Below are 25,623 nucleotides of genomic sequence, written 5' to 3'. Positions count from 1 at the left end.
GAGAGGGGACTTTTTCAGTTTTTTCTTCTTTTTTCGCAGATCATAAAAATATGATCACTTAGTGTGCTCCACAAATTAGGTGTTGTCGATGGTTAGTACTCCTCGTGGTGCTTTCTGGTCATGAGTCTCATCAGTGCGCGGAACTACCATTTTTAATCCCCAGCAAGCGAAACCAGCAACTCCTATACTTTAGCCTTTCTAGACTAAACCACCCCATAGGCTTCAATATACCACCTCGTGTTAAAACAAATCTCACGACCTTTGGCTTCGACTTTATTTTAAAATGACCCCAAAGTGCAATGGTGGGTATAGAGCTCGACAACTGACCTAAATGGACTGCGATCGATTCCGACCGTGGCGGTCACTTTACGATGGAGTCGAGATGCAACAGGCCTGTCTACTTTCCGATGTGAGTACTCTGTGCGCAGAGCTACAAGAACAAAATTTTCAGAGGCCTTCGCTACTGTGCCCATCATAATTATATAGCGGTGGGTTGAAAAACCTGAAATATTAAACATAGTAGCAGCCGCCGAACACAACGTAAAAATACTACGTGCGTATTGCCTTGTGAATTTTTTCCTTCTTTGATTCTCGCAGTATGCCACATAGAAACAAACCTCTGTTCAAACTATCATAAATTGCCCACTGAAAGCATCGTTGCGCAGGATCCTAGACGTTTTAATTCTTCATTTTGTGAATTTACGAAGGACTCACTACGCGCACATAACGCAACACGTGAACCTACGCGCTTGATGATTTTGTTCATGCTTTTGCTGATCTCAATTATTTATTTAGTATGTTCAAAGACTTGATCATGAAGCGGTCTTTAAACACCCACCATTTACGTAACTAGTAAGTTTCGGCCACTGTCACCATTCTACGTTTCTGCCCCCGAATATTGCAAGCGTTAAAGACAGTTCTCTCTCAGCATGACTTTCATACATTGTTTTAGAACGCAACTATTACGTGCCCATACTTCTTTTGGGCAGCGTCGCTTTCGGGCTTCATCATCGGAGTGAGCCATAGAGCTTACTTTGTGAATAAATAGTGAACACAGAGTGTGTCGACAATCCGAGCCACTGACCTCTAACCCCTCCTTCTTCTTTCGTCATGCACACTGGCCCCTCGGTCAGGGATTATCCGCATACTACGGCATTCTTCGCTTTTTGCAAAGGGGCCGTTGGTGTTTCACTTATGATGTGATCGTTTGGCAGATTTGGAGTGGCCGACGAACTCTGCGCCGCAGCACTCCAGACTGGCGGAGGGCAACAGAAGGGAATCTACCAATGAAACACACGCACTCCCTCTGGAGCAAATGGCAGGATCAGGACGGACCGCGATGCACGTGTCTCTCTTCTTGCTTCAGTGAGCACGCTGGGCACAGCGATGCTACGCTAGCGAAATGCGATCTCCGACGCGAAGCGCAACTGACGCGACCGGCGTGTGTTGGCACGCCAGAAGTTGGCACGATTTCAAGGCACGGGGTACTTGCGACTTCCGATCGAATCTGCCAATTTTTGTGGAGTTGAAAAAGTTTCTCCATGGAATAGATTTCGCGACGAAGCTGCTCCAAATCTGCCAGTAGAAAATACAGGGAGTGCTTTGAATCCTCCAATGGAATATACTTGCTCCGAATGGAGCAGAAGGAAAGTATTACCGGAAGAGCTCCGAATTTACCATTGGACGACACCATTATTAAACGACGCCTGCAATGTGAAAAGTGGGTTGCGTAGCACACTAGTGCTGTCGACGCTCAGATGCTTATTGTGACGCATGTAATAAATAGAGTGCAGCGCGTAGCACTCGAGCTCTAACTGTATCAGGAGAATCATGTAACTAAAGTTACATCTTCACATTTGTGAATAAACATGCGGCACAGTTGGCAGTCACATCAACACGAAGCTGGGCACTGAATTCGCATCAGGCAGTATCATGATCCTTGGGGATGTTTTGTGTGTGTATGTTCTGAAGCAGTTTTATGTGCTACCGCATCTCTGTAGCAGAGCAGTTCCTTGCCACGCTGAAGACCCGAGTTTGACTCTAACTGAAACGGAAAGCTTGAAAGAAAACGCTCTATGCGGCTAAGCAAAGCAAAAAACCGTTCACCGCGAGTTCCGATAGCAGTCTTGGTTGACTGCGCCACCAGTTACGTCGTTAACTACTTCGTACCCAAGTACGTGCGCTATTGACAGGGCCGTTAGTGGTATTATTCTCTGCGTCGTACGCGAGTGCGTGTGCCAAAGGCTGCGCCGTCCGTGAAGTCGTTCATTCCTTCGTACCGTCATCAGACCCCGGAAACGGAGTGCTATAGTTTCGGTTTTGAAGAACATGCCCGCTCGTTGTGGTTGCCGGGCATCCTAAGATCCGGTTGCATGGCATCAGGTTTATGTATATGTTCGCATTTACTGGGTTTTACAAGTTTTTCCAAATAAAAAACGATAATACCCATGTAAAAATTTCTCTTGTTTATATGTGCTTCCTAATTTTTTCGGGAATTTCAAAGAGGCGAAGCGCGGAGAGTGATTGACTTGCGTTTGTAGTGCTTGCCTCCATTCCTTCCCGCCCCTCACTCAGCGGTATCAGAATTTGGATCGCACTCAGTTATGTCCCTCAGTTGGCATGCCAACTATGAGAAAGATAAAGACAGCCAGTTGTAGCGGGCACAGAACAGAAGCCACAGTAAGCTACACCAAACAAGTCTGCAATGCATTCGTCGACAATGGCTTGATCGGGCAACACGTTTTACGCGGCTCTGCGGCGAATGTACTGACCCTGGGATTCCTAGTTCCGCCAAGGTTTTCAGCGTTTCCTAAAGGTAACGGGTGAGCGTGGGAATTCGAATTTATTAATTGAGCAGGTGCTCATTTTGCTTGAGTAGATATCAGTAAATCAGTTCTCTGCAAGCTTGACTGCACTGACTGAAGTGCCATGTCCCTTGACTTATTGGGGAAGACGGCAGCCAAGTTCCTGTTGGGGAAAATGCGTTTATTGAAAGGTATGAATCGCAACTGGCTCGGCTATTTATTTTTAGTTTCTTGTACTTTTGGCGGATAGCCTAATTGATGTCAATTATTACAGCCTGCTTCCAGCTCATTAAACTATTCCAGCCAGGACTTCTAAACTTGTGAGTCTTTTCTTCTGATAGTGTCAATCAAATACACGTGATAGGTTGAATGCTTCTAAAAATTATTACAGATAATGTTGATAGAGCCAGCATTTCGACAAGCAAACTTTTCTTTGTCAAAACAACGCTGTTGCTCTTACGAAGACAAGTCAACTTACCGAAACACTGTTTTGAGCAACGTTCTCTTTAGAAAAACGTCTGATCACTTCAAGCCTGTCTTCGCCTCTGAACGGTGGTCTCGGTCGGTACTCGAGTTTTGTAAGGAAACTATCGTTACCGTCATAACAAACGTGATTGAGTCAAATACTACGTGCACTACTCGCAATTGTTGACAATTTTCGCATAGATTTGTATATTTTGCTCATTATGTTCTTATGCCAGCTGTAAATTTAAGCTGCGTTTATAGACTAACAGTTTCACACTGCGTGTATGTAACCTTTTTTTGTGCAAAACATGCAATAAAGAGCGCATTTCGTTGGTGTCGATCGAGTTTCATTTAACTGAGAAATCAGTCAACTTTTGTCTCTTCATAGAACACGAACAAAACCTAAATAAAAAAATAAAATAATATGGCAGCATAGCCGAAGCTGCCAGCGGACCCGAAAGATAGCACGAGCGCATTCTGCTTGCATGCGAAGTGGGAAAGAAGGGCTTGCGTGGCAACCCTCCTTCTATAGATGTTTCTTCCTTTTCCTCTGTTTGTAGACCTCACCAGTGACGTCATGAAAGAAATTTTCTGTTCCTGATGTACTTTTAGTTGGGTGCCCGGCAAGCGCCAGTGTTAAAACGGCGCTGCCAGTGTCGAGAGCGAATACATGGCAAGTATATGGAGTATCCACCCCTTGGCTTCGTCGCCTAGCGCGCATGCAGCAGTTTCAACTTACAACTTCCACATGGACAGGACACGGATTGTTCGAACACCCGAACGATTGGAAACTTTCCAGTAAGAGTGGTTAACGCTGACTGTGAGCAAAATTTATGTTCACCGGGCCCATGCAGCAGTTTGGGCACAACTACAGACTCTGGTGGCAAAGCGCAAGCAGCAGCTGCGCACCGAGTATCAGCCAGCCTTTCAAGACGATGCACGCGACAACAGCGAGCAGTGGCAGCAAAGTTCTGTGGAGACGACAGTTATAGCGCGAGAACAAAATGCCGACACAGAGACAAGAAGGACACGAAAGTTACGAGCGCTTGTCTCTGTGTCGTCGTTTTGTTCTCGCGCTATAACTTTCGTCATGCCATACCAACTAGCCCAAGCTGCCACACTTCTGTGGAGAACAGCGACAGCGTGGTAACAGATGCAATGCGTTCACCGGGGTAAGCACCCGTTTTCGGCGATAGATTTTGCAGTGGCACTTTGGCTTCAACTGCAACTTCTGGAGGTACCTGGTCCCGTACGTCTCAGCTTTGCCGGTTAACCATCGGAACGCTGGGCATGGATGGTGTTTTTAATGTTTCTCTACCTGCGTACTTTGAGATCTCTTGTTCACGGAAAACCCTGTCTGTCTGCTCACCACCAATGACATCTACATCCGTTTTTGCACTGACACTGACCACACAATATCAACGAATTGACCTTGGTAGCAATATCACGCTAAAAACAAAAAGCGAAGCAGTGCTTATCGCAAAATAGCTATGATGCTTGCGACATTTGATAGAGGATACGACGTCGTGTAAGAAACGCGTTTTCCTCAGTGCCATTTCTTTAATACGCAAGTGTTTTATGCTTGAGTCCACCACCACTCCATCAACGTAATTCCGTCGTGAATATAACTTAGTGAAACAGAACTTCGGAGTTTACACAAAAAGTATAAATTCCGTGACGCGACGTAAATTACAACCTCTAAATTTATTGCACGCTGCGCTAACTGCTAGGCCACGGAGCGAGCATTGCCATAGATGCTATACAGTTATATACAGAATACGCCACTTGGCGGTCCTCAAAGCTTCGAAAATTTAGCGCCTTTTCATTATTAATAGCGAGATGGCATGACAGCCTCGCGCTGGGCTCCTCACGCGTTTGTTTGAGCGCGCCTTGCTAGGGGCATTGTATTTTGGACTGCGCGCCCGCGTACCAGAACAGACTCGTAATTCAGGAGATCTTGAAGTTCACCTGGGTCGCTGCCGCGGCGGCGTTTAGGGAGGGAGCGCGCTGCTTTCATACGATGAATGATTGTGACAGATTTTCGCATGCGTCTTTTGTATACCTGTGGGTTCGTTTCATGCGTCTTTCTGTTCGAACAGGGTGTTTTAAGTGTCGAGCAGGGACAATTCCTTGCGCGTGCTCGTGCTGTGTATGCTCGTTTTGTGTGTGTTTTCTGCATGAGGTGCATACTGTGAGTTCAGAGCTGCTTGCTATTCTTCGATTGAAAGTGCTATTTGTTTACGTAGTATTCATTCCTTCACTCTTGTGGTAAAACAATGCAAAATAAACGCTCAACTACCTCGTTGAAGACACGTTTCTCTTTCGCATTATCAGAATTCCTGAAAATAGAGATCAGACATCTTTTGTCATCTTTCTAAGAGATAGCAATGAGTTTCAGGGCTCATGGCTTCACTTACCAACTGCAAAGCTTACTAGCACTCCCCAACCAACATAAGCATGCAATTGGGCACCATGGTTCAGCCTCTCGTGGAAGAATTCCGAGACACATTCTCCATTTTGAAGCATGCCGTTCGCATACACGAGGATACGCAGTGTCCGGAATGACGAGTCACCAACATCGATGAATGAGAAGTTAAAGGCAGCGGTCGCTGTAATGTGGTGGATCCAGCACATCCAGCCTTCAGACGGAAGAATTGCTTCGACTTTGTTCATCAGTATGACAAACACAAGCGTGAGGGCATAGTTCGCAACTGCAAGGAAATAAAAAACTTATTAAAAGGGGAAAATTATGGACTTCATGCAGCGTTGAACTTCATTAAACGTGAAGCAAACCACGAGTATTTCGGTGCTGTTTGTTTCCAAGCGTTGAGTTGTGGTGGCCGTGTTTTAGTAATCGTAGCACCTGTGTTTACATCGTGGGCTTAGTAGTCACGTCGACAACACTGGCATTTAAAGGGTAACTTATGGTGTGACCCAATGTCAAAACTACCCCTTAAAGTACATAAGTCAATGTTATTGTAATAATTTGAACTTTGTGGCTACATGATGTGAATATGACACACATACTCAGTTAGCGTAATACTGTGGGGTCTACGAGAACGCTTCGCCATAGCATGCTTGATCATTGAAGTGCATATGGTGTAAGCAAAATTCAAGCACTTCATTGTTCTCGCTTGTACATACCCATAATCGGTTCCTTTTCGCTAGCGTTCGGAGCTGAGACAGACATCACGGAATAAACGGTTCTGTTGGCCTTGCCTGGTCAATTGTTCCTGTGTCTTTCAGTACGGTGCTGGTGGGTCAAGATCACGACGTCTTCCTACGTTCGTTTCCCACATGGACCTCAAATCCGGTCGCCGCCTGCACCTGGCTAACCCCACAGGTATGCAGACATCGGACTTAACACCTAGCCCCGGCGGTGTAGCACCGATTCCGGCAGCTGCCCACTATTCATCCACTGTCACCAGCCCTCAGCGCGAACCGACAATGTTCGCGGGTCTCCGTGGCGCAACGTCGAGGATCGACACGACCTTTTACAACCGTGTCGATTCAGCCAATCGAGGGACCGAAGAGGAAAAATTGACCTGCCTTCCTTTCTGCTTGACCAGCGTGGCAAAACTTTATATTTCTATGAAAAGGCCGATTCCGTCGATGTGTCAACCTTTGCCACCAAACTGCGACAAATCTTCGGATGCTCGTCGGGTCATTCCCAAATCGCATAACAGAAGCTCGCTGTGTATCTTCAACTTGCACATGAGTCATGCACTTCATATATCGAGCATGTTCTGGCCCTCTGTCGCCGTGCAAACAGTGACATGACGGAAGACGAGCGCGTTCGCCACATCCTTCAATGAATCGGCCCAATTCAATTCAATGCCTTGGCTGTTGGCAATCTCACTACGGTTGCAGACATCATTTCGACATGTCAATGCCTTGACCAGTTGCACTCCCTCCGGCTTTAACAAGAAAGCGATCCTCGTCTTTTGCCTCCCTCTGAAATAAAATCCCATATCCTTGCCATTATCCGGGAAAAAGTTCGGAACCTCAAACAGCAGTTCCCCACTATCGCTTCCATTTTGTCGCCAACATTCGACCGACGTGATCTTGTTAGGCAGAAGTTAATGGCAATGCCGTCATCGACAGGACTGTTCGCTCTACCAGCACAACGATGTTGATATGCACTGAGGTGATGTACAGGACGACACCGGCATCATCGCTTCCTCAAAATGTTATGCCCACATAAGCAGATAGCTGCGATTCTACCTGCTCTCGTAATTATCTAGTCTACAGGCATTGCTTGTAGGCTTTTGTCAGCTGTGCGTGGAGGAATGCCTGCTGCACACTTGTATCCTTGGTGTTGTCCATTCCGTCCAGTCTGCTGTTACTGCGCGATCCGAGGCCAAACTCATCGTTATTGTCATTAGCGCCAGAAAAAGGAACGACGAGGCTATGCTGAGTTAGATCGAGACCGGTTCCGATGGCCCAGTCTCTATAGTCCAGACGTCTACCCGTTCACGCAGTACCACTCCCCGTATACTCCAGTGTCCCCTTGTCAACAGCAGGACTACCGCTCTTCCAGACAACGCTCCCCATTGCCCTACCACCACCACTCCGCATCGCCGCTTCGTCCCATCGGCGCCCGCCTTGTGGAACAGCAATCAGAAAACTAAGCATTCAAGTTATTGCAGGAAATAGTGCATCCCGTCGATCATCAAAATACTTTCTGTTCACCCAGTCGATATGTTGTCAGTGAATCTTGAAGGTATTCCTGTGTACGCTCTTGTTGAAACCGGTACGGCCACTTCTGTTTTGCGCAGTGACTTGCGCTCGCGGCTTTGTATGTGGGACATGTTTTTCGTGCCGCGAAAAACGTGCTTATTCAACCCGACGGACAGTGACGGACAGATCGTGTTTCCATCGGTGGCATACGTCACCGCATCGAAGGGGTTGTGATTGATTGATTGATTGATTTGTGGGGTTTAACATCCCAAAACCACCATTTGATAATGAGAGACGCCGTAGTGGAGGACTCCGGAAATTTTGACCACCTGGGGTTCTTTACCATGCACCCAAATCTGAGTACACGGGCCTACAACATTTCCGCCTCCATCGAAAATGCAGCCGCCGCAGCCGGGAATCGAACCCGCAACCTGCGGGTCAGCAGCCGAGTACCTTAGCCACTAGACCACCGCGGCGGGGCGGGGGGTTGTGATTCCCACGAGCGTTCACAACTAATCATCAATTCGTACTTCCTACACTCTGCTTCTGCTGTTATATTCTTTAAAGAAAAGTCGTTCACATCACAGATACAAAAATGGCAGATCCCACGTACAGTGGAAATCGATGATATGCGAAGCACGAAAGAAAAATGTTGATATCAAACTTTAAAATCAGCACAACGTTGCTAGGTGGAAGTGAATGATGCCGTACGTGACTTCCGTGTCATGATTATCATGTTTAAACGTGTCGTTTACCTTCTTCATCTATTCACGTCACGTAATATCAAAATTGGTATACTTGGAGCGAGCTAAATGGCCGCAAGCACTCTGCGAGCGTCGTATGTTGTCTTGTTCTTACATGACACGCGCGTCAGGAAGATCATGTTTGCATCAGTCATATATTTCGTCATTCATTGACGCCATGTAACACTAAATTTGGTATATGTGCAGCTAGCAAAACAGTCGCAAGCGCATCACGAATGGCCCAAATATACTCCAATTTAGAGTTGACACGCGCGCACTCTAGGCACAGTGACGCTACGTTAGCAAAACGCGAGCACTGTAAAGTCTGACACCAGGCGCGACCAGCGTCCGTCGGCGCGGCCCTAAGGTAACCGGGGCCAAATGCGATATGCTACATCTCGCGCTGGTGTGCTACCCAGGCAACACTGCGTCTCCCTCTTTTCTTGACGGAGAGACGCTGGACGCACTGAAACGCGTATGCGTCAAAGCAACGCAGCGCTGCGCGCGACTGCGAGTAAATGGCCCGAACGGCGCCTGGCATGGCAACGCCGGCGTGACACGTCGAAGTGAACGTCGGCGAGCACGTGCACCGCGTCACGTCGAAATGTATTGGCGCCTCGCCTGTGGCATGTAGTAATGTTCTCACATGGCACGCATCTCATGATTATCATGTTTGCACCAGTCACATACCTTCGTCATTCATTGGTGTCACGTAATATCAAAATTTGGCATATGTGAAGCTAGCGAAACGTTCGCCAGCGCATCATCAGTGTGGCATGTAGTCATGTTGTTACATGTTACGCATGTTCTGATTATCGTGTTTGCAAGTGTCATTTACCTATGTCGTCCATTCGCGTCACGTAATACCGAGTTTAGTACATGTGAACCTAGCGAAACGGCTGCGAACGCATCATGAGCATAGCTTGTAGTTATGTTGTTACATGACACACATCTCAGGTTTATAATGTTCGCACCAGTGTCATGCCTTTGTCATCCATTCAGGTCTCGTAATGCCAAATTTGGTATAAGTGAAGCTAGCGGAAAGGCCACCAGCCCATCATGAGCGTGGCATGTAATCATGTTGTTACATGACGCGCGTCTCATGATTATCATGTTCGCACCATTAACATACCTTCGTCATCGATTCACGTACTGTAATACCAAATATGGTTTATAACGCTAGCGAAACGGCCACGAGCGCATCATGAGCCTGGCATGTAGTCATGTTCTTACATGACAGGCATGTAATGATTTTCATGTTAGTGTCTTTCGCTTGTGTTCGCATGCAATAATGTCATACCATATCAGTTTTTCAACGCGCCGTGTGAACGCAACCACCGCAAGAGCTGCAGGACCATGAAATGTAACTCATGACATTCATGACATAGTGTCATGGTTTTGACGTTATAACTAGTCAACTATGTTCTTCATACAGGCATGTTATGCCATACCAATTTCGGTATTGATACCACTATTGAAACGGCCAGGAGAGCTAAATGTGGTAGTCGGCTAGATAGATAGGTAGATGGATAGATACGCTCAAAGTCGCCGAAGTTCGCTAAAAATACTTTGCGTTCAATAAATGCTCCCATTCCGGTCTTGTCACCCTTGTCTCTGGCTTGGTCACCGTTGCAGACTGCGTCCTATGCCCTGGTCACAAACACGCGATAGTTGTCGCATCTTCCCAAAAAGCCGATGGTGATGCACTAGTGGCGCCTCTTTTCGCTGCGCTTCACGTGAAGTTCTCGTGGCCTTTTTCCTCCTCCGCTTTTCTTGTGGACGGGCTCTTGTGTTGCAACACAACTGCACGTTCCATGCTGCTTCCCGACGGTGGCAACGTTCGCCTCTTCTCCATTGATTTCTATCGCAGCATTCTGCCCGCCTTTGTCACCAGTACCAGCTTCAGCTTCAAGTTCCTTCTACTTTCGAGCTGCCATCAGCTTAGAACTCACGTTCGAACAGTCTATAGGTACTTTTAGCTTAGCACATGGCCTGCTTCCACAGTTGTGCCAAAACACTGAGCCAGACTTCCGTGGCTGCACACCGTATTGATACCGATGATTTTCATGTGATAGCCATTGGCCATATCTGGTTTCGTAGTCAGAGAAAAAATTCAATGAAAAAGAAATGAACTACTAGCTATTGCTCAGTACAATAAAGCCCTCTTCGAGTTCCTGGCCATCTCTGGGCGTATGTTAAAAATGTGTGGCTCTGTTCAATTCTCCGGTAAATATCGAGCGTTCGGAGGTCCTCGCGTTCTTTTGAGAGACTATGGCAAAGCCTTCGTTACCAAGGTCCTCGAGTAAGTCTTGCGGGCGTGTAATACAGCGCATAATACAACTTCTACATACCATCCGCAAAATAATGGCCTTACTGAGCACTTCAACTAGACACTGTCTGACATGATATTCATGTATTTTCGTCCTCACCACAAAAAACTTGAATAACTTATTACCGTTTCTTGCCTTCGCCTAAAACACAGCTATGCAACGATTGATTGGCTACAAGTCTTTTTTCCTAGCGAATGGACAATCTGCCTTCTCTTCAGCGACGCGGCTGTCTTCTTTGCTCCTGCAATGAGCTCTACATTGCTCCAAGAAGAGCTCGCAGCTCGAGTACGCAGTTCCGTGAGATCACTAACAAAAACCCGGTAGCGACGCAAAAGAAGAGAAAACATCGCTGTGATTGCAGACGACGCACTGTGGCCTTTAATGCCGGTGATAACGCTTTACTATTCAACCAAGTTTGAGCGTCAGGGCTTTGCGAAAAATTTCTTCACTAGTATGTTGGTCCTTGCACCGTTGTACCACAGACACCTACATTGAACTATTTCCTCACCCCACTTGAGGTCTTCACTCACCAGTGTCTGCGCTGTACAAAACTTGTTGTCGTTTGCGAATGATGCCTTTTGTTACTCATTCAGCCCATCTCTGAGTGGCGGCCAGGTTAACCACTTCGAAGAAGAAGGGGGGGTGAGAAGTTTTAGCACATTCCAAGTACTTCATCGTTCTCAATTGTACATGCTCATCGTCATCGTTTGTTTTGTTTGGTGTTCGGAACCGATTGATTGATATGTGGAGTTTAACGTCCCAGAACCACCACATGAATATGAAAGACGCCGTAGTGGAGGGCTCCGGAAATTTCGACCACCTGGGGTTCTCTAACGTGCACTCAATCTTAGCTCATGGGCCTTCAAAATTTCCGCCTACATCAGAAACACAGCCACTGCAGCCGGGATTCAAACCCACGACTTGGGGGCCAGCAGCCGAGTACCTTAGCCACTAGACCCCCGCGGTGGGGCGGTGTTTGGAACCGAGATAGGCTTCACTGAGTAAATGGTCCTGCTGGCCTTGCCTGGTCAAATCTCCCAGAGCGTTTCAATATACACAATTTATTAAAATTCCATTAGAGCGAAGCCAACACTTTAACCAGAGACGTTAACGCATGACATCTGTGTCGTTAAAGTACATGCGCTTTGATAGTAAATTAGATAACCAGCAGCTCAACCACAATGAAACCGAACTATCGTTACGCCTATCGAGGGTATTCTTTCAAAGCAGTTTTAAGGTCTGGCGCAGGTTTGTGGTAGAGAGCATGCCTTCCTGTAAAACGTTCGGATGCTATTTTTGCTTGAGTCCTGATGTGCTTTTTTGCAATTGTCGAGCAAACGATGCCAACGTTGATTTTTCTCAATGCCTCGGTCATTGAGTAGCCAAGGTATGTGTTCACTAATTCTAGTAGTGCGGTATTTGTCAATGTGGTGGGGCACACACGCGCACACGACAGGAAGTGGTGTTGAGGTATGTTCCACAAGTGAATGAAAGAAAGCTTGACGATGTATCAGTGAGGTATTTGACATTATTCATTACATAAGGAGACAGACACATTTGTCTAACACACTTGGTACCCCGTACGAAAACGAGAGCATTAGAAAGGCTACGCACAACCTAGACGCTTCTCACAGCAGACATGATTAGGAAGAATTAACATTATTGAAACCACAAGAGCCACTCAATCCTACATAATTGAGTGTGTGGTGTGTAGAACTTTTTTCTCCTCACCTCGTTTTGTGCTTACGATTAAGAAACTGCATACAGGTAGCTCACAACAGATAGAAATGCGGGACCTGTCATTAGTAACTCTCATTCATTTCGTACCATTACCGCATCTTAGCTATTGATTTCAAGCAATAATTCCTTCGGAAATCATTCATGTCAATGATGGCGTGCAACGTGCGCCTGCTGTATATGTTCTGTACGTAGTTAGAGTCCGTAAACGAATATTCTAAGCAACAGCTCTAAAAAAACTTGCTTCGTTTTTAAATTACTTAACGATATGTGCATGAGTTTTCAGTCGAGTTCTTGTTTATCGAGCGCTGGCAGCGTAATGTACGGGGAGCGCACCCCGTTACTTGTCAGACTTCTTTATCGAGGAGCTTTCGTTATGGGGTCATTTTGTGGCTCCTCTTTCTCATTGTCAACGGAAAAACACAAAAAAGTGCTGCAAACTGTATAATACAATGCCTATTAGTCAATTAGGACAAATACGTGGCATTAATTGGCAATCTAGCATAGCAAATTTGATTTTTTACGAATTTGAGGTAGTAGATAAGCGCTAACAATGTGATGCAGCGACCTTTGGTCAGAAACAACGTCCCATAAATAGTAAGTAAATCTCTCACGTGAAGTACCGAAAATCGTGCGTTTTTGTTCATTCGAAGTCATTCTTGGTTGCAATATTAACTGCCATTTTCATAACTTAGACATGTATTCCTAATATTAGACGCGTGTTCTTGTGGCTCGAGAAATTATAGTGTTGCGGCACTCGTCTACAGAAAGTATACAGAAAGGTATTCAGAAAGTATACAGAAGGTATACAGAAAGTAACGTAGCTTTCGCTTTGTTTCAATTCAAGTAACCTTCTTTGATCTTACGTGGACGTCGTTCTAACATTAGACCATTAGCTATCCCTTTCACGCCAGTGAGGTCGACCTACGTATTAAGCCCACGATATGCCGTAACCACCAAAACTTCACACCTCGCAAAACTTGGTACCAAAACTAAAACAAGCCATAAGCCGCCATTACCTTGACATATTTCAGTAGAATATATAACAAGAATGTGATTAGTAGTATTGCGCACGTAAATACCTGCTTCTGGTTCATAATACTGACAATTTTTTACGAATGAGCACTCAGCTAAGGGTACACATAAAGACGAATGACAATTATGAGCATTAAGCCGTCATGATATTGACTCTATTTGGTTTACATGGTACAAGTGAAGCTGAAAATTGCACGAACAGAAGCTTTTGTATCCGTAAAATAATGCTTACTAAATATGAAGGGAGCATTTCCGTCATCAGCGATCATCATCATAGCCATGGCTACAATGCGTGACAGCACAACAATAACCCTTCCAAGTTCATGAATGATCATGCTGCAGACTAACTCTGTCTTGTTCTTGTGCTTCAATCTCCACGTAGCGACGTCATACTCGATGACTGCCCAACACAGTGACAGGAAAGACAGAGACACTGAAACAACTGCAGAGACAAACACAATTTGAGTAGTGCATAATATTAGCTGAAGCGATTAGCGAGGCGGGGTTGATATTTATGTGGTGAATATTTTGCTCTGAGAATACATAATGCATTTCATAGAGAAAAGGCGATTCCCAGTAATAAAAAAAGGCAAAAAAGGTGCACAAAATTTTCGTACCAATAGATGAGTACAGTTTTGTGAGAAAGATTAATCATACTTGTAAATACAAAACAATTTATTAAATCAAATGCTCAACAGTGATCTCAGCAGGTGAGGAAGGAAAGATACAAAAAATCAGTTGATCGAAAAAAACACAAACGGGAGGATGGTGTATTCAGCGTATTGAAAGTTCTCTTAACTTGAATGTAGTCACTGATGCTCATCAACGTTGCAGGCGGAGAATTTGTTTTCATACAACATCGTGTAAAATGAGAAAGCGTGCAAGTTACTGTTTTGTGATTAGCTGATACTCTTTGTTGGTGATTACGGCAAAGAGAAATGAAGCGCATCGAATAAAGTATTTAGGAAGAAAGCTTCGCATTTCGATATAGTATATTATGTTACACGCAAAAGCGCATGTGCTTCACCTGTGCTCACTTGCGTCTCAGCGTAAAGATAATGCATTTTCTAGCGTTCGATTCGCAAATGCTCTATCGTCATAACAGATCTTCGTTAGCAGTGGCCAACAGAGCATTTGACCTTCTTGCTTAACTCGTATTGACAAAAACGCTGTAAATGAGGACGCTGGTGCAGACATTGCATCGGAGAACGAGAATCGACCTGTAATTCGGACCCACCCCGTAGCGTCTATTCGCATACATATACTGATGCTGGGCTATTTTTACGTGATAAATGTTTACTGCTCATAATAAGGCGATATTTAGAATCTAGTGCCATACGAATGGTTATTTTACCAAAATCAGGTGCATCAATTTGACAAACAGAGGCTCTGCTATTGACAAATTACTGCGACAACCATGAGTGTATGTGCACTTTCTCTTGCGAATGCATCGCGACGCCACACCGACACACATTGCAAATAGCGAAGCGTTGCAGTTGAAGGAGTCAAGAATTTGCCTGCATACCACTGCTAGCTGAAGAATGCAGTCTTATGCAAAAATATAGGAGTTCAGGGCACTACATTGTGTCAAAAATATTTCTAAGGCGTCCCACGTTAAGAAGCTTTACCTGCTATAGAAAATTCTTCATATAACAGAGTCGTGGCTTTTGTGAGCTTGTAACTCTAGGACTTAAGTTTTACAAAGGCTGATCTAGATTAGTGAACTCCGACAATGACCTTCACGAAAAGTGAACTGCTCAAAAAAGTCTGCAATACAGTACAAACGAGTCTGCAAACATAGCTTATTAGTACTGGAAGAAGTCATGTTTATGCAGCAAAGGCAAGGGGGCTAGCCATAATTAAAATCACTAATGTTGCTTTCAACTCCTCCACACTATTCTAAGGTTGTTCTAAACCACAATTGAGCCCTAATTTGTTTTGTATCTTCTGCAGGAATGGTTGATGCTATAAGGGAGTAGTGTTTCGATATCTAGAGAAGATCTTCAAACAGTTTTGTTCAAACCTGTGAACTTGTTCCAGGCATCAGTGTCGTAGATCAGGTAAATCTGAAATGATATCTGAAGTGCCGACTTGAGAAAAACCTCGTACAGGTGCAGCAGGCGTAAATCTGCCGTTTTCTTCTCCATTGTATGAAGAGCTTCCAGATTCTTAGACACCTTTCCGATGCTCAGCCATAAAACCTGGCAGTGCCTGTTGTCAAGACAAGCGGAGGTGAAATTGTCGCAAACAGGCAGAGCAGCCAAAGTTACTTGTGTATCCGGTGTGCGAAGAGACCATGTGCCAGTAATTCTAATTTTAAATAGTGAACGATGTTTACATATGCGGATGTCATAACATGCTCGGACATACTGCTCACAAAATTGCATTTCATGCTCATGGCTCTAATAAATCTAGGCTCATGAGAAATTGCTCGCTTACTTGGATACTTGCTAACTGAGGTCTCGTTCCACTCAAACACACGCAAATTAGGCCATGGTAAGGTTACTTCCGTTCAAACTCAAGAGAATCCCACGTATTATTTTGGTGGAGACGATACAGTACCCCTTCATTTAGCTTTGCCTCATGTAGAGTATGTGTCCTTAAATAATGTTTAAAACAATTGTTTATTCTTTATTCTTTATTTTATTTATTCTTTATTCAATGATTACCCCGCTTAGCGCGAAGGCGCTGCAGCAGGGGGAGGGGGTTACAATGTCGAGAAAAACACATCTTCATTAATACAGCACTCTTGTTCATTTGATAAGTCATTTCATTCTCTAATGAAACGAACAAAAAACGAATTAGCATACAAATTAGATCTGGTACGTTACTCTAAAATCTTGAAACAATGATCATTTCGCGAAGAGATATAATGAGGACTGTGAAGGTACTTTTCTTTTCGAATGCCGGTTTTACCATGAAATATTTGGTACAGGAGCTTTAGCCGCAGTTTCTTTCGACGCGATGAGAGTAATTCCCACCCTAGTTCATTTTTTATATTGGTGCAACTGTCATTTCTTCAGTACCGGCTTAGGACAAACCTTGCAGCTTTATTTTGTACTTTTTCAAGTTTGTAACCTAAAGTACTTTGCCAGGGGTCCCACACGGCACAGGCGTATTCAAGCATAGGGTGAATGCATGTTGAATACGCCGTTGATTTTAAACATGCCGGCGCTTGTGTCAGGCTGCGCTGTATAAAATTTAGTGACCTAGCGGCCTTCGCAACAACTGAATCAACGTGTGCATTCCATGAACAGTCGGCTGAAAAAGTTACACCTAAATATTTAAAAAGCTGTTTTTGTCTTACGATACTATTACAGATTACATACTCTGAAGCTAACTTGGTTCTTTTACGCGTGAAAGTAACACGAATGCATTTATTGGCGTTTAATGTCATTTTCCACCTTGAACACCATTCTTGGATGTGCGATAAGTCGCTTTGGAGCAGGGCGACATCACTCTCATTTCTAATTTTTCTGTACAAGACACAGTCATCTGCAAACACCCGTATATTAGAATCAATTCCTGAGCAAATGTCATTTATATATATTAAAAATAAGAGTGGCCTTAAGACTGAGCCCTGTGGCACCCCTGAAGTGATGTTTACAAAACTTGATTTTTTACACTCTATGTACCTCTCTAAGCATTTGATTTTGTCTTTTCGAGCGTTATGATTTGCACCGCTGTAGCACAACAGGCATATTGGTTCTTTCAAGATTGCTAGAATAATGCATTTTTCGCAACTTGGTGCTACAACTTTACATATGTAGGAGTGATAAAAAAAGAGCTAGCTTGCCGGAAGTGCACAACACAATAACAGTGAAAGCCAGGAGGGTGGTCGCCGGGTGCAGACTTTTGGTGCAACTACTAATGTTGCACTAGAAAAATAGCCGCCATGGAATGAATTAGTATATTATTTCTGACGTAGAGAAGCAACCACAACACTACCATTTGTCGTTATGCGGAGAAACTAGATAGCCACTACTTATGTGTAAGACATCTATATATTCGCGGCATAGTTTTCGTTGTGTAATGAACCCCTTGTTTGCAATAACCAGCCTTCACATTTCCAAGCTAATATAAGATATAATAGTTAAGATAGATAAGATAAGTTAGTTTAAAAAGCGTAGGAGTTTTACAGAAATGTGTACAGTAGCCGGGAAAACCACAACCTTACTATAATAACAAGCAGTCACCCAGATGACACCCAACTAGTAATGATAGAAGTTAGAAAAGTCTTTGAGAGCGTACAAAAAGGCAAAGCTGCTGGTGAGGATTAGGTAACATCAAATCTGCTGAAAGATGGAGGACAGATTGTGTTAGAAAACTAGCCACCCTGTTTACGAGGTGTCTCCTGACGGGAAGAGTAGCAGAGTCTTGGAAGAATGCTAACATCATCTTACTACATAAAAAAGAAGATGATAAGGACTTCAAGAATCACAGCTCGATAAGCTTGCTCTCCATAGTATGCAAGCTATTTACAAAGGTAATTTCTAACCGAGTTAAGAAAACATTGAAATTCAATCAACCAAAGGAACAAGCAGGATTTTGAACAGGCTACTCAACAATGAACCACATTCATACTATCAATCAGGTAATAGAGAAATGCTATGAATATAGCCAACCACTATACATAGCCTTCATAGATTACGAGAAGGCGTTTGATTCAGTAGAAATATCAGCAGCCATGCAGACACTGTGGAATCAGGGCATCGACGAAGCATATATAAACATCCTGAAAGAAATACACAGGTGATCAACTGCTATCATAATGCTTCATAAAGCAAGCAACAGAATACCGATCCAGAAGGACGTGAGGCAGGCGGATACCATCTTCCCAATGTTTATTACCGCATGCTTACAGGAGGCTCTCCGAGTCCTAGAATGGTAAGAGTTATGCTTACGAGTTAATGAAGAGTACCTTAGTAACTTGCGTTTCGCTGATGACATTGCATTGCTGAGTAACTCAGGGAACGAATCGCAACTCATGATAACGGAGTTAGCCAAAGAGAGCAGATAGGTAGGTCTTAAACTAATCTGCAGGAAACAAAAGTAATGTACAACAACTTCGGAAGATAAGGGCGCTTTGAGATGGGTAGTAGTGCACTTGAAGTTGTAAAAGATTATGTGTACTTGGGACAGGTAATAACCGTGGAGCCGAACCACGAGATTGAATTAACTAGAATAATATTAATGGGGTGGAGCCCAATTGGCAAGCACTCTAATATCATGACAGGTAGATTGCCACTATCCCTCAAGAGGAAGGTATATAACAGCTGCATCTTGCCGGTACTTACCTACGGAGCAGAAACATGGAGATTTATGAAGAGGGTTCAGCCTAAATTGAGGACGACGCAGAGATAAATGGAAAGAAAAATGGTAGGTGTAGCCTTAAGACACAAGAAGAGATCGTGGTGTATAAGGGAACAAACCTGGGTTAAGGATATCATAGTTTGATTTACAGGTAGGTTGTAACTTTCCAAAACCACCATATATATAAGAGATGCTGTAGTGGAACCTCCGAAAATTTCGACCACCTGGGCTCATTTAACGTGCACCCAAATTTGAGCACACTGGCCTACAGAATTTTCGCCTCCATCAAAAATGAAGACTATCATAGTTGAAATCAAGAAGAGGAATCGGACATGGGCCGGGCACATAGCGTGTAGACAGGAAAACTGCTGGTCATTAGGTGTAACTGACTGGAATCCCACAGAAGGCATACGGGTTAGGGGCAGACAGAAAGTTCGGTGGGCAGATGAAGTAAAGGAGCTTGCGGGTAAAGAAATGGCAGCAGCAAGCACAGGACTGAGTTGACTGGCGTGACATGGGAGAGGCCTTTGTCCTGAAGGATAATGGTGATGATAAATATATTTTCCAGCGGTACATCCCTTATTATCTCGTTCTGTGAACGCACTTTTCTTGCACAACGACAGGTTGTCCGTTGTTTAAGCGGCCCCATTGTAATGTTTACCAGGCGATAACTTTCAGGAGCAACAAAACCCATACTGTGTAGGGAACAAAAGCATAGATCTTTTTAGCAAGATTGACATGTATATAATGACCTCTAACATTTGTTGACTACGTAGTCTGAAGAGAAACAATAAGAAAGTAATTATTAATTATGTCAAATCTTGCTTTAATTGTTTGTAAGTGCGCTTATCTCGTGAAGACTTTTCATTTTTCCTTTATAGTCTTCAAGATTTTTTTGGCGATTCCGCAATTTGTGCTCTCTGTAAACATTGACAGGATCACTCACACAGCAAAACTTTTACACACGTAATGATGTAACAATGGCGTTTTCGTTTTAAGCACTGTTATGAACATCTTTATTACACTCTTGTTTTACAATATTGATGTTCGTAAATAACACAGCTTTGTAACACCCCATTAGACCATTATGGGTGAGTTGTTATGAACAAGGCTATAAATGCATGGCATTTTTAGCAGATTTTGCTACTATTTAAGTATATCACCCTGATATTAGTAAGGCCCTCCCACTAGCGGCTTGTGGCTAGAATTTAAAAGACGAAGGAAGTATAGCAATGCAACTGAAATGCAGTGTTTATTGATAAAGAGCGGAAACTACAGACGAAAGACACAAGTTCAGCGCCTATGCCGTAGGATAAGGACAAATCCTCTTGTGTGTGTTCCTCCTTTCGATGTAGTTTGGTAGGTTTGTGGACGCTCACAAAGTTCACTAACCTCCCTAAATCAAGGTATTGTGGCGCACAATGGCGTACTGATGAGACCACTACCCAAACAAATGAGCGAGCTTATTCGGGAGGTACAAAACGAAGTTCAGAATTATTTATTGTCCTTGTGTAAGGTTTTCTTTTCCTTTATTAGCAGAGAGAGCGCTCTTGGTTACAACAAGATTGACTCTCAATGCATAGGTTGTCATCATTACCGGCTACGCAGGGAAGCTGCCTTTGCGACTGTTATGATTGGAACATTGCGCAGCGTCTAAACGTTGAAATTTATTAGAGGCATGGCGTAGCAGTATCTGGCCATAAAAAACTGCAAGCCGTCTGAAACACACAATTGGCTGTATCATGGTTGGTGTGTCATTCCAGCGTGCCTTGTGGGCTTGCTTGCATCGAGATCCATTTACGAATGTCGTCTTATATAAAACCTCTCGTATTTCCTGAAAGTGAAAAAGCTGTCAATTGCGAGATTCTACAAAATTGTCTTCTAAAAGCAGTGATTTATCTGGTAAACCAGAGCTCAAATAACAAGCATTTCGAATTTTGTTTGATTGATATATGGAGATAACATCCCTAAACCACTATATGATTATGAAGGACGCCGTAGCGGAGGGCTCTGGAAATTTCGACCACCCGGGGTTCGTTCCCTTGATCTCAAATCTGAGGACACGGGCCTACAACGTTTCCGCCTCTATCGGAAATGCAGCCGCCGCAGCCAAGATTCGATCTCGCGACCTGTGGGTCAGCAGCCGAGTACCTTAGCCACTAGACCAAAGCGGTGGGACAGAATATTTATTTTGCAGTACAACACGATGCAGAGTGGGCTGTTGAAGATGTGAAGCGCTTGATTGCCACGACACTTTTGTGGAATGTTTGTTCACGTACACAACAAGAACGGTGAGGACAAGATTATAGAAAGAACACGCACGAGCGCTCCTATGTGTACGTTCTGTCTTCTTCTGTCTTCGTCGTTCTCGCGCGGTACCCAAGTATGGTGCCCTACCAGCTAGCACAACTCTCGAAAGTTTTCACAGAAGCTCTTTCTGGCTTGCTAAAGTCACTGTACGTAGTTTGTAGGACACGCAATCAAAATTTTCGTCCAGGCATAGTTGTGTTGATTTAGCAGATTATGGGGCAAACTTAGCCTATTGTTTGCCAATGCAGATTCAGTAGCTGTGACTATTTCAATAGACCTTCTTTTTGTTTTCTTTTTGTTTTTGCATCTTCGACAGCAATGCACTCTATGCCGCTTGGAAATAGCTAATACCAAGTGCATTCTTGCAGTGAATTAGAAATTTGCTTACCTGTGAAACATCCCTAGCTGAATCAGAGCTGCAATTATGGTAGCTGACGAGGTTCCACCATCCTGTTTGTGCCAGCCGAAACTCAACACATTTAAAGTGACAGTCGGTACAATAAGGATGGCGAGCGTGATGGAGCAGTATGCGTAATGGCTATTGAGGCCATATTGATAGCTAAGATGCGCATCTGCAAACAAAAAGAAAAGTTCCTTATGAAATGGAGAGGCTGCAACAATTGAGGTAATCGCAGAGAAATAAAATTCGATTAGCGATCTTAACCCGTTAGGGCTAACCTATGAACTACTGGCCACATTTCATTGAGGCTTCGCATGTTTCTTTACGTGAAATAGGAAAGAACAAGTGCAAAGTTGTATAGCATTTAAGTACTTTTATTCACATGTATAGATATTGTACTTCAGAAAGCACGCTGGTCTCTCGACATACCCACGGAAAAGATGGTTTGATGCAAGAATGGTGAGTACGCTAGTACTTTGCCGACCAAATACCAAATTTGTCTTGGCCCACGAGACTGACCGAAGCACTTGCACTTTATGGAAAAAGTAACATCAAACCTCTAGTAACATCATTAAAATATATTTTGGCAGACCTTAATTGTATTAAAAGCTTTTAGTGAAAATGTCTGTATGGATGGAGTTAACCGCAACCACAGTGTATGTGATCTTTTTCATACTTTTGCTGGGTCCAACAAGGCCCAGTCATTTTCTTACCATTTTACGACGAAAGGACAATAGTCTCTGCATAGAGGGTCTGCTGAAACATCCATATCGGTAGCAGACTGTATGCGTCGTTACCGGCCATTTCGATCACGTTGATAAATATGCTCTATCATCACTTTTTCCCGAGAGTGAAATTTCTGTAATTACTCGCAGCTTGATTGTAGGCTTCAGGCCCTTCAATGTCATTGTTACCGCTGCTGAAAACGGTTCGCTGTAACACTACGCTTTTTTCTAATTTTTTCTACTTTTACGCGTGGCCGCTTGATTTTTGCACATAGCGACTAGATTCTGTGATCAGTCATCAGCAAACTGACAATGCTGTTTAGATTTCGCGTTTACAGAACAAAGCTTTTTACCTGAATGAAAACAAAAATTATGCTCCTAATATTCCTTTAGTCCCTAGTTCATTCGTATTGTCCTCATTCCCCTCCTCATCGACCTTAGTTGTTATGTTAAGGTCAGGGGATACAATGTAAACCTTCTCGGGCTTTCGAATTTCACACCGACATCTGTCACAGCCTTGTGAGTATAAGATAACCGAACAAAAACATCATTCTTTCTATGGAAATAACTGCTTCAATCACTGAGGCAACGAACAATCAAAGGCACACATATGCTTCCAGGAAGTCTCGTTGCACTATGCAAAGTACACCAAGAGCATAGCCAAAAATGTTTTTTGAGGATTAGTGAGGTTCACACCAAACGAAAAGGATTGGGGGGGGAGGGGGGGGAGGGGCACAGGCATAAGTTTTCTTCATTGACGCGAGTATGAGCAGTATTTTAAGTAGTTTGCGTACGTGTATATTAATGTCATGAGACTTCTCTTGCGTATATGCATGTGAAGAGAGTAAGTAAAACTAAAGTAGTAAACGTCAGACTTTCTCCAGATGCCGCTTCGAAAAACGCCAGCACCAGTGCCCTCATCGCCGCACTGGCTGTCACTGGGTAGTGCAAAGAAAGCCATCCACAAGGGAGCGCCCACATAGGCCCTTCTCTTTCGTTGGTTTTGAGGCGTGGTCTCCGGAAAATCAAACACCTGGCAAGCTCATTTGTTAATACAACCTCACTTCAGGAAAGTAGAAATCTCATCAAAGCTAAATAGGGTGTTTCAGTTATTTTAGAGTGCAAAAACTGGCAATTTAAGTGCAAGCTATCATCGCATGACATGGAGTTCGAGGCAAGAACTTCGACATGGGTTTTGTAACGCCTAAATGCGTTAACTTTGGCATAAACATTTTGCCGAAGATATAAAGTGCGTGCACGAGCAATGTAATTCACAATCAGGGGTTCCAAACGCATTTTATCCACCACAAATGGCCCCGGTATTTTTCGCCTCTGCAGTTGCATTATCTATCTCTGTATCACCATATCTGCATCTAACCACTTTATTACGCAACCTAGAATGCTCCGTTGTCAGTTGTCTTTCATTGCTGTTGTAACGACGGCAGTGGACTTGTAGCTCGAGTAGAGAAAAAAGAAGAAGACGTGCTGTGATCGTAGACTTGCATTCAGTTAGCCCTTGCGCTAAATAAATCTCTCGTTCACCGAGTGAACTCCTGCTTGTTCAACACGCCGTTTCAACTGATGAAGGTGCTGGGATACATCTGGTCCTCACCCTGAAACTTCGCAGCCGTACACTCTGCAGTGAAGAGGAATGCCCACAACTGCAGCGACATTGACACGTTGGCGCGAGGCCTGAGCTAAGGCTGCCTGGTTGCTGCTGCGACGCTGCCCGTATACTCAGTCTGCTCTTGCTGCTTCTGTACTGACGCTGCTACCGCTTTTGACCTTGCATTAACATTATATTTTGGTAGAGAGTGCTGCGGTCTTCCCCAGTCCTGGAACTGCGTAGCCAAAAGCTGCCGTTCGTCATGCCTGATGACGCTGTCTTCACACCCCCAGCAGCTTCGCCATGCAGGGGCTGTCCTGGTGCCCAGCTTTTGCGAGAACCAGACATGTACAGCGGCACCGATGAGAAAGACGTTGAGGATTGGCTGGAATCTTATGAACGAGCCAGTGCTACTAACAAATGGGACGATCCCGCGAAGCTTGGTACCGTGATGTTTTATTTAACGGGTGTTGTCAAGCTATGGTACAGAATTTATGAGGTAGATATTCCTACTTGGACAACCTTCAAAGCCTGCATCTCAGATGTTATTGGGCGTCCTGGTGTGCGCAAACTTCGTTCAGAACAACGTCTACGAAGCCGGTCCCAACAAACTGGTGAGACATTCACTAGCTAAATCGAGGACATCCTCGACCTCTGCCGGCGTGTCGACCCGACGATGGCGGAAACTGACAAGATACGACACATCATGAAAGGCATTCCCGACGACGCCTTTAAAATGCTGCTCTTAAAGAAACCTGTCACTGTCTCTGAGCTCATCGAGTTGTGCCAAAGTTTCGACGAGCTGCGGTGAGAGCGTATTCTCACGCGACGCCCTAACGTCGCGGATGACACACTCTCAAGCCTAACCACCACCTCTTACTTTGAGTCCCTGCTATCGCAGATCAAGGAGTTTGTTCGTGCTGAAGTCGCTTGTCAGCTATCGCTGGTATCTACAGTCGGCGAAACAAAGTCACCTCCTCCAGCAAACTTTCGCCAGGCCATCCAGGAGCAAGTTTGCGCGGCTCTGCCATCTGCCCGTGACACTTCACTGTAGCCGACCCCAGGTGCCTGTGCCGAGGTAAATGCACCTCTAACCTACGCTGAAGTGGCCGCTCGACGACCTCTTCAGACTTTTACGTCACTGCCATCAGCCGTTCCACCGCGCCCTACTCCTAAGTTCTTTCAGCCAAGGTCCCTCCAGTAGTGGAGCCTGTGGCCTGCCTGGCCACATAGCGCGATACTGCCGTTGACGCGTCCCTGCCTACCACCCGAGCTACCACCACAGCTTCGAGCCTGCCCCTTATGTGCCACCGCGCCCTTCGTTCACTGGTTCGCAGCCCCCTGACCAAATCTCATCGTACGCCGACCACCGCCCTCCTGTTAACCGCCGCTTGCCATCACCTCGCCACCACTCACCATCCCCGATGCGTCGTCGTTCCTCATCGCCTGAGCGGGAAAACTGAATGCCGCCGTTT

General features: G+C 44.6%; 1 protein-coding gene across 12 annotated transcripts in view; it reads right to left on the bottom strand.

The window, feature by feature from the left end:
- The window catches only part of LOC119163114 (XK-related protein 6), a 145,082-nt gene that overhangs the window by 53,614 nt on the left and 65,845 nt on the right, over nt 1-25,623 (bottom strand). For 9 of the 12 annotated variants that reach the window (XM_075874191.1, XM_075874199.1, XM_075874190.1 and 6 more), the window contains 4 exons: nt 21,806-21,989; nt 15,818-16,005; nt 14,027-14,236; nt 5,687-5,980 (listed from right to left, as the gene is read on the bottom strand). In XM_075874191.1, coding sequence (XP_075730306.1) covers nt 5,687-5,980; nt 14,027-14,236; nt 15,818-16,005; nt 21,806-21,989 — 876 coding nt within the window. The remainder of the gene's footprint in view (nt 1-5,686; nt 5,981-14,026; nt 14,237-15,817; nt 16,006-21,805; nt 21,990-25,623) is intronic. The other 3 variants (XM_075874198.1, XM_075874200.1, XM_075874197.1) reach the window with 2 other exon arrangements.

This window comes from Rhipicephalus microplus, chromosome 9 (assembly GCF_043290135.1).
Source record: "Rhipicephalus microplus isolate Deutch F79 chromosome 9, USDA_Rmic, whole genome shotgun sequence".
Taxonomy (NCBI): domain Eukaryota; kingdom Metazoa; phylum Arthropoda; class Arachnida; order Ixodida; family Ixodidae; genus Rhipicephalus; species Rhipicephalus microplus.
Note: the sequence above shows the minus strand (reverse complement) of the source record. Positions and strands in the feature narration are given on the sequence as shown.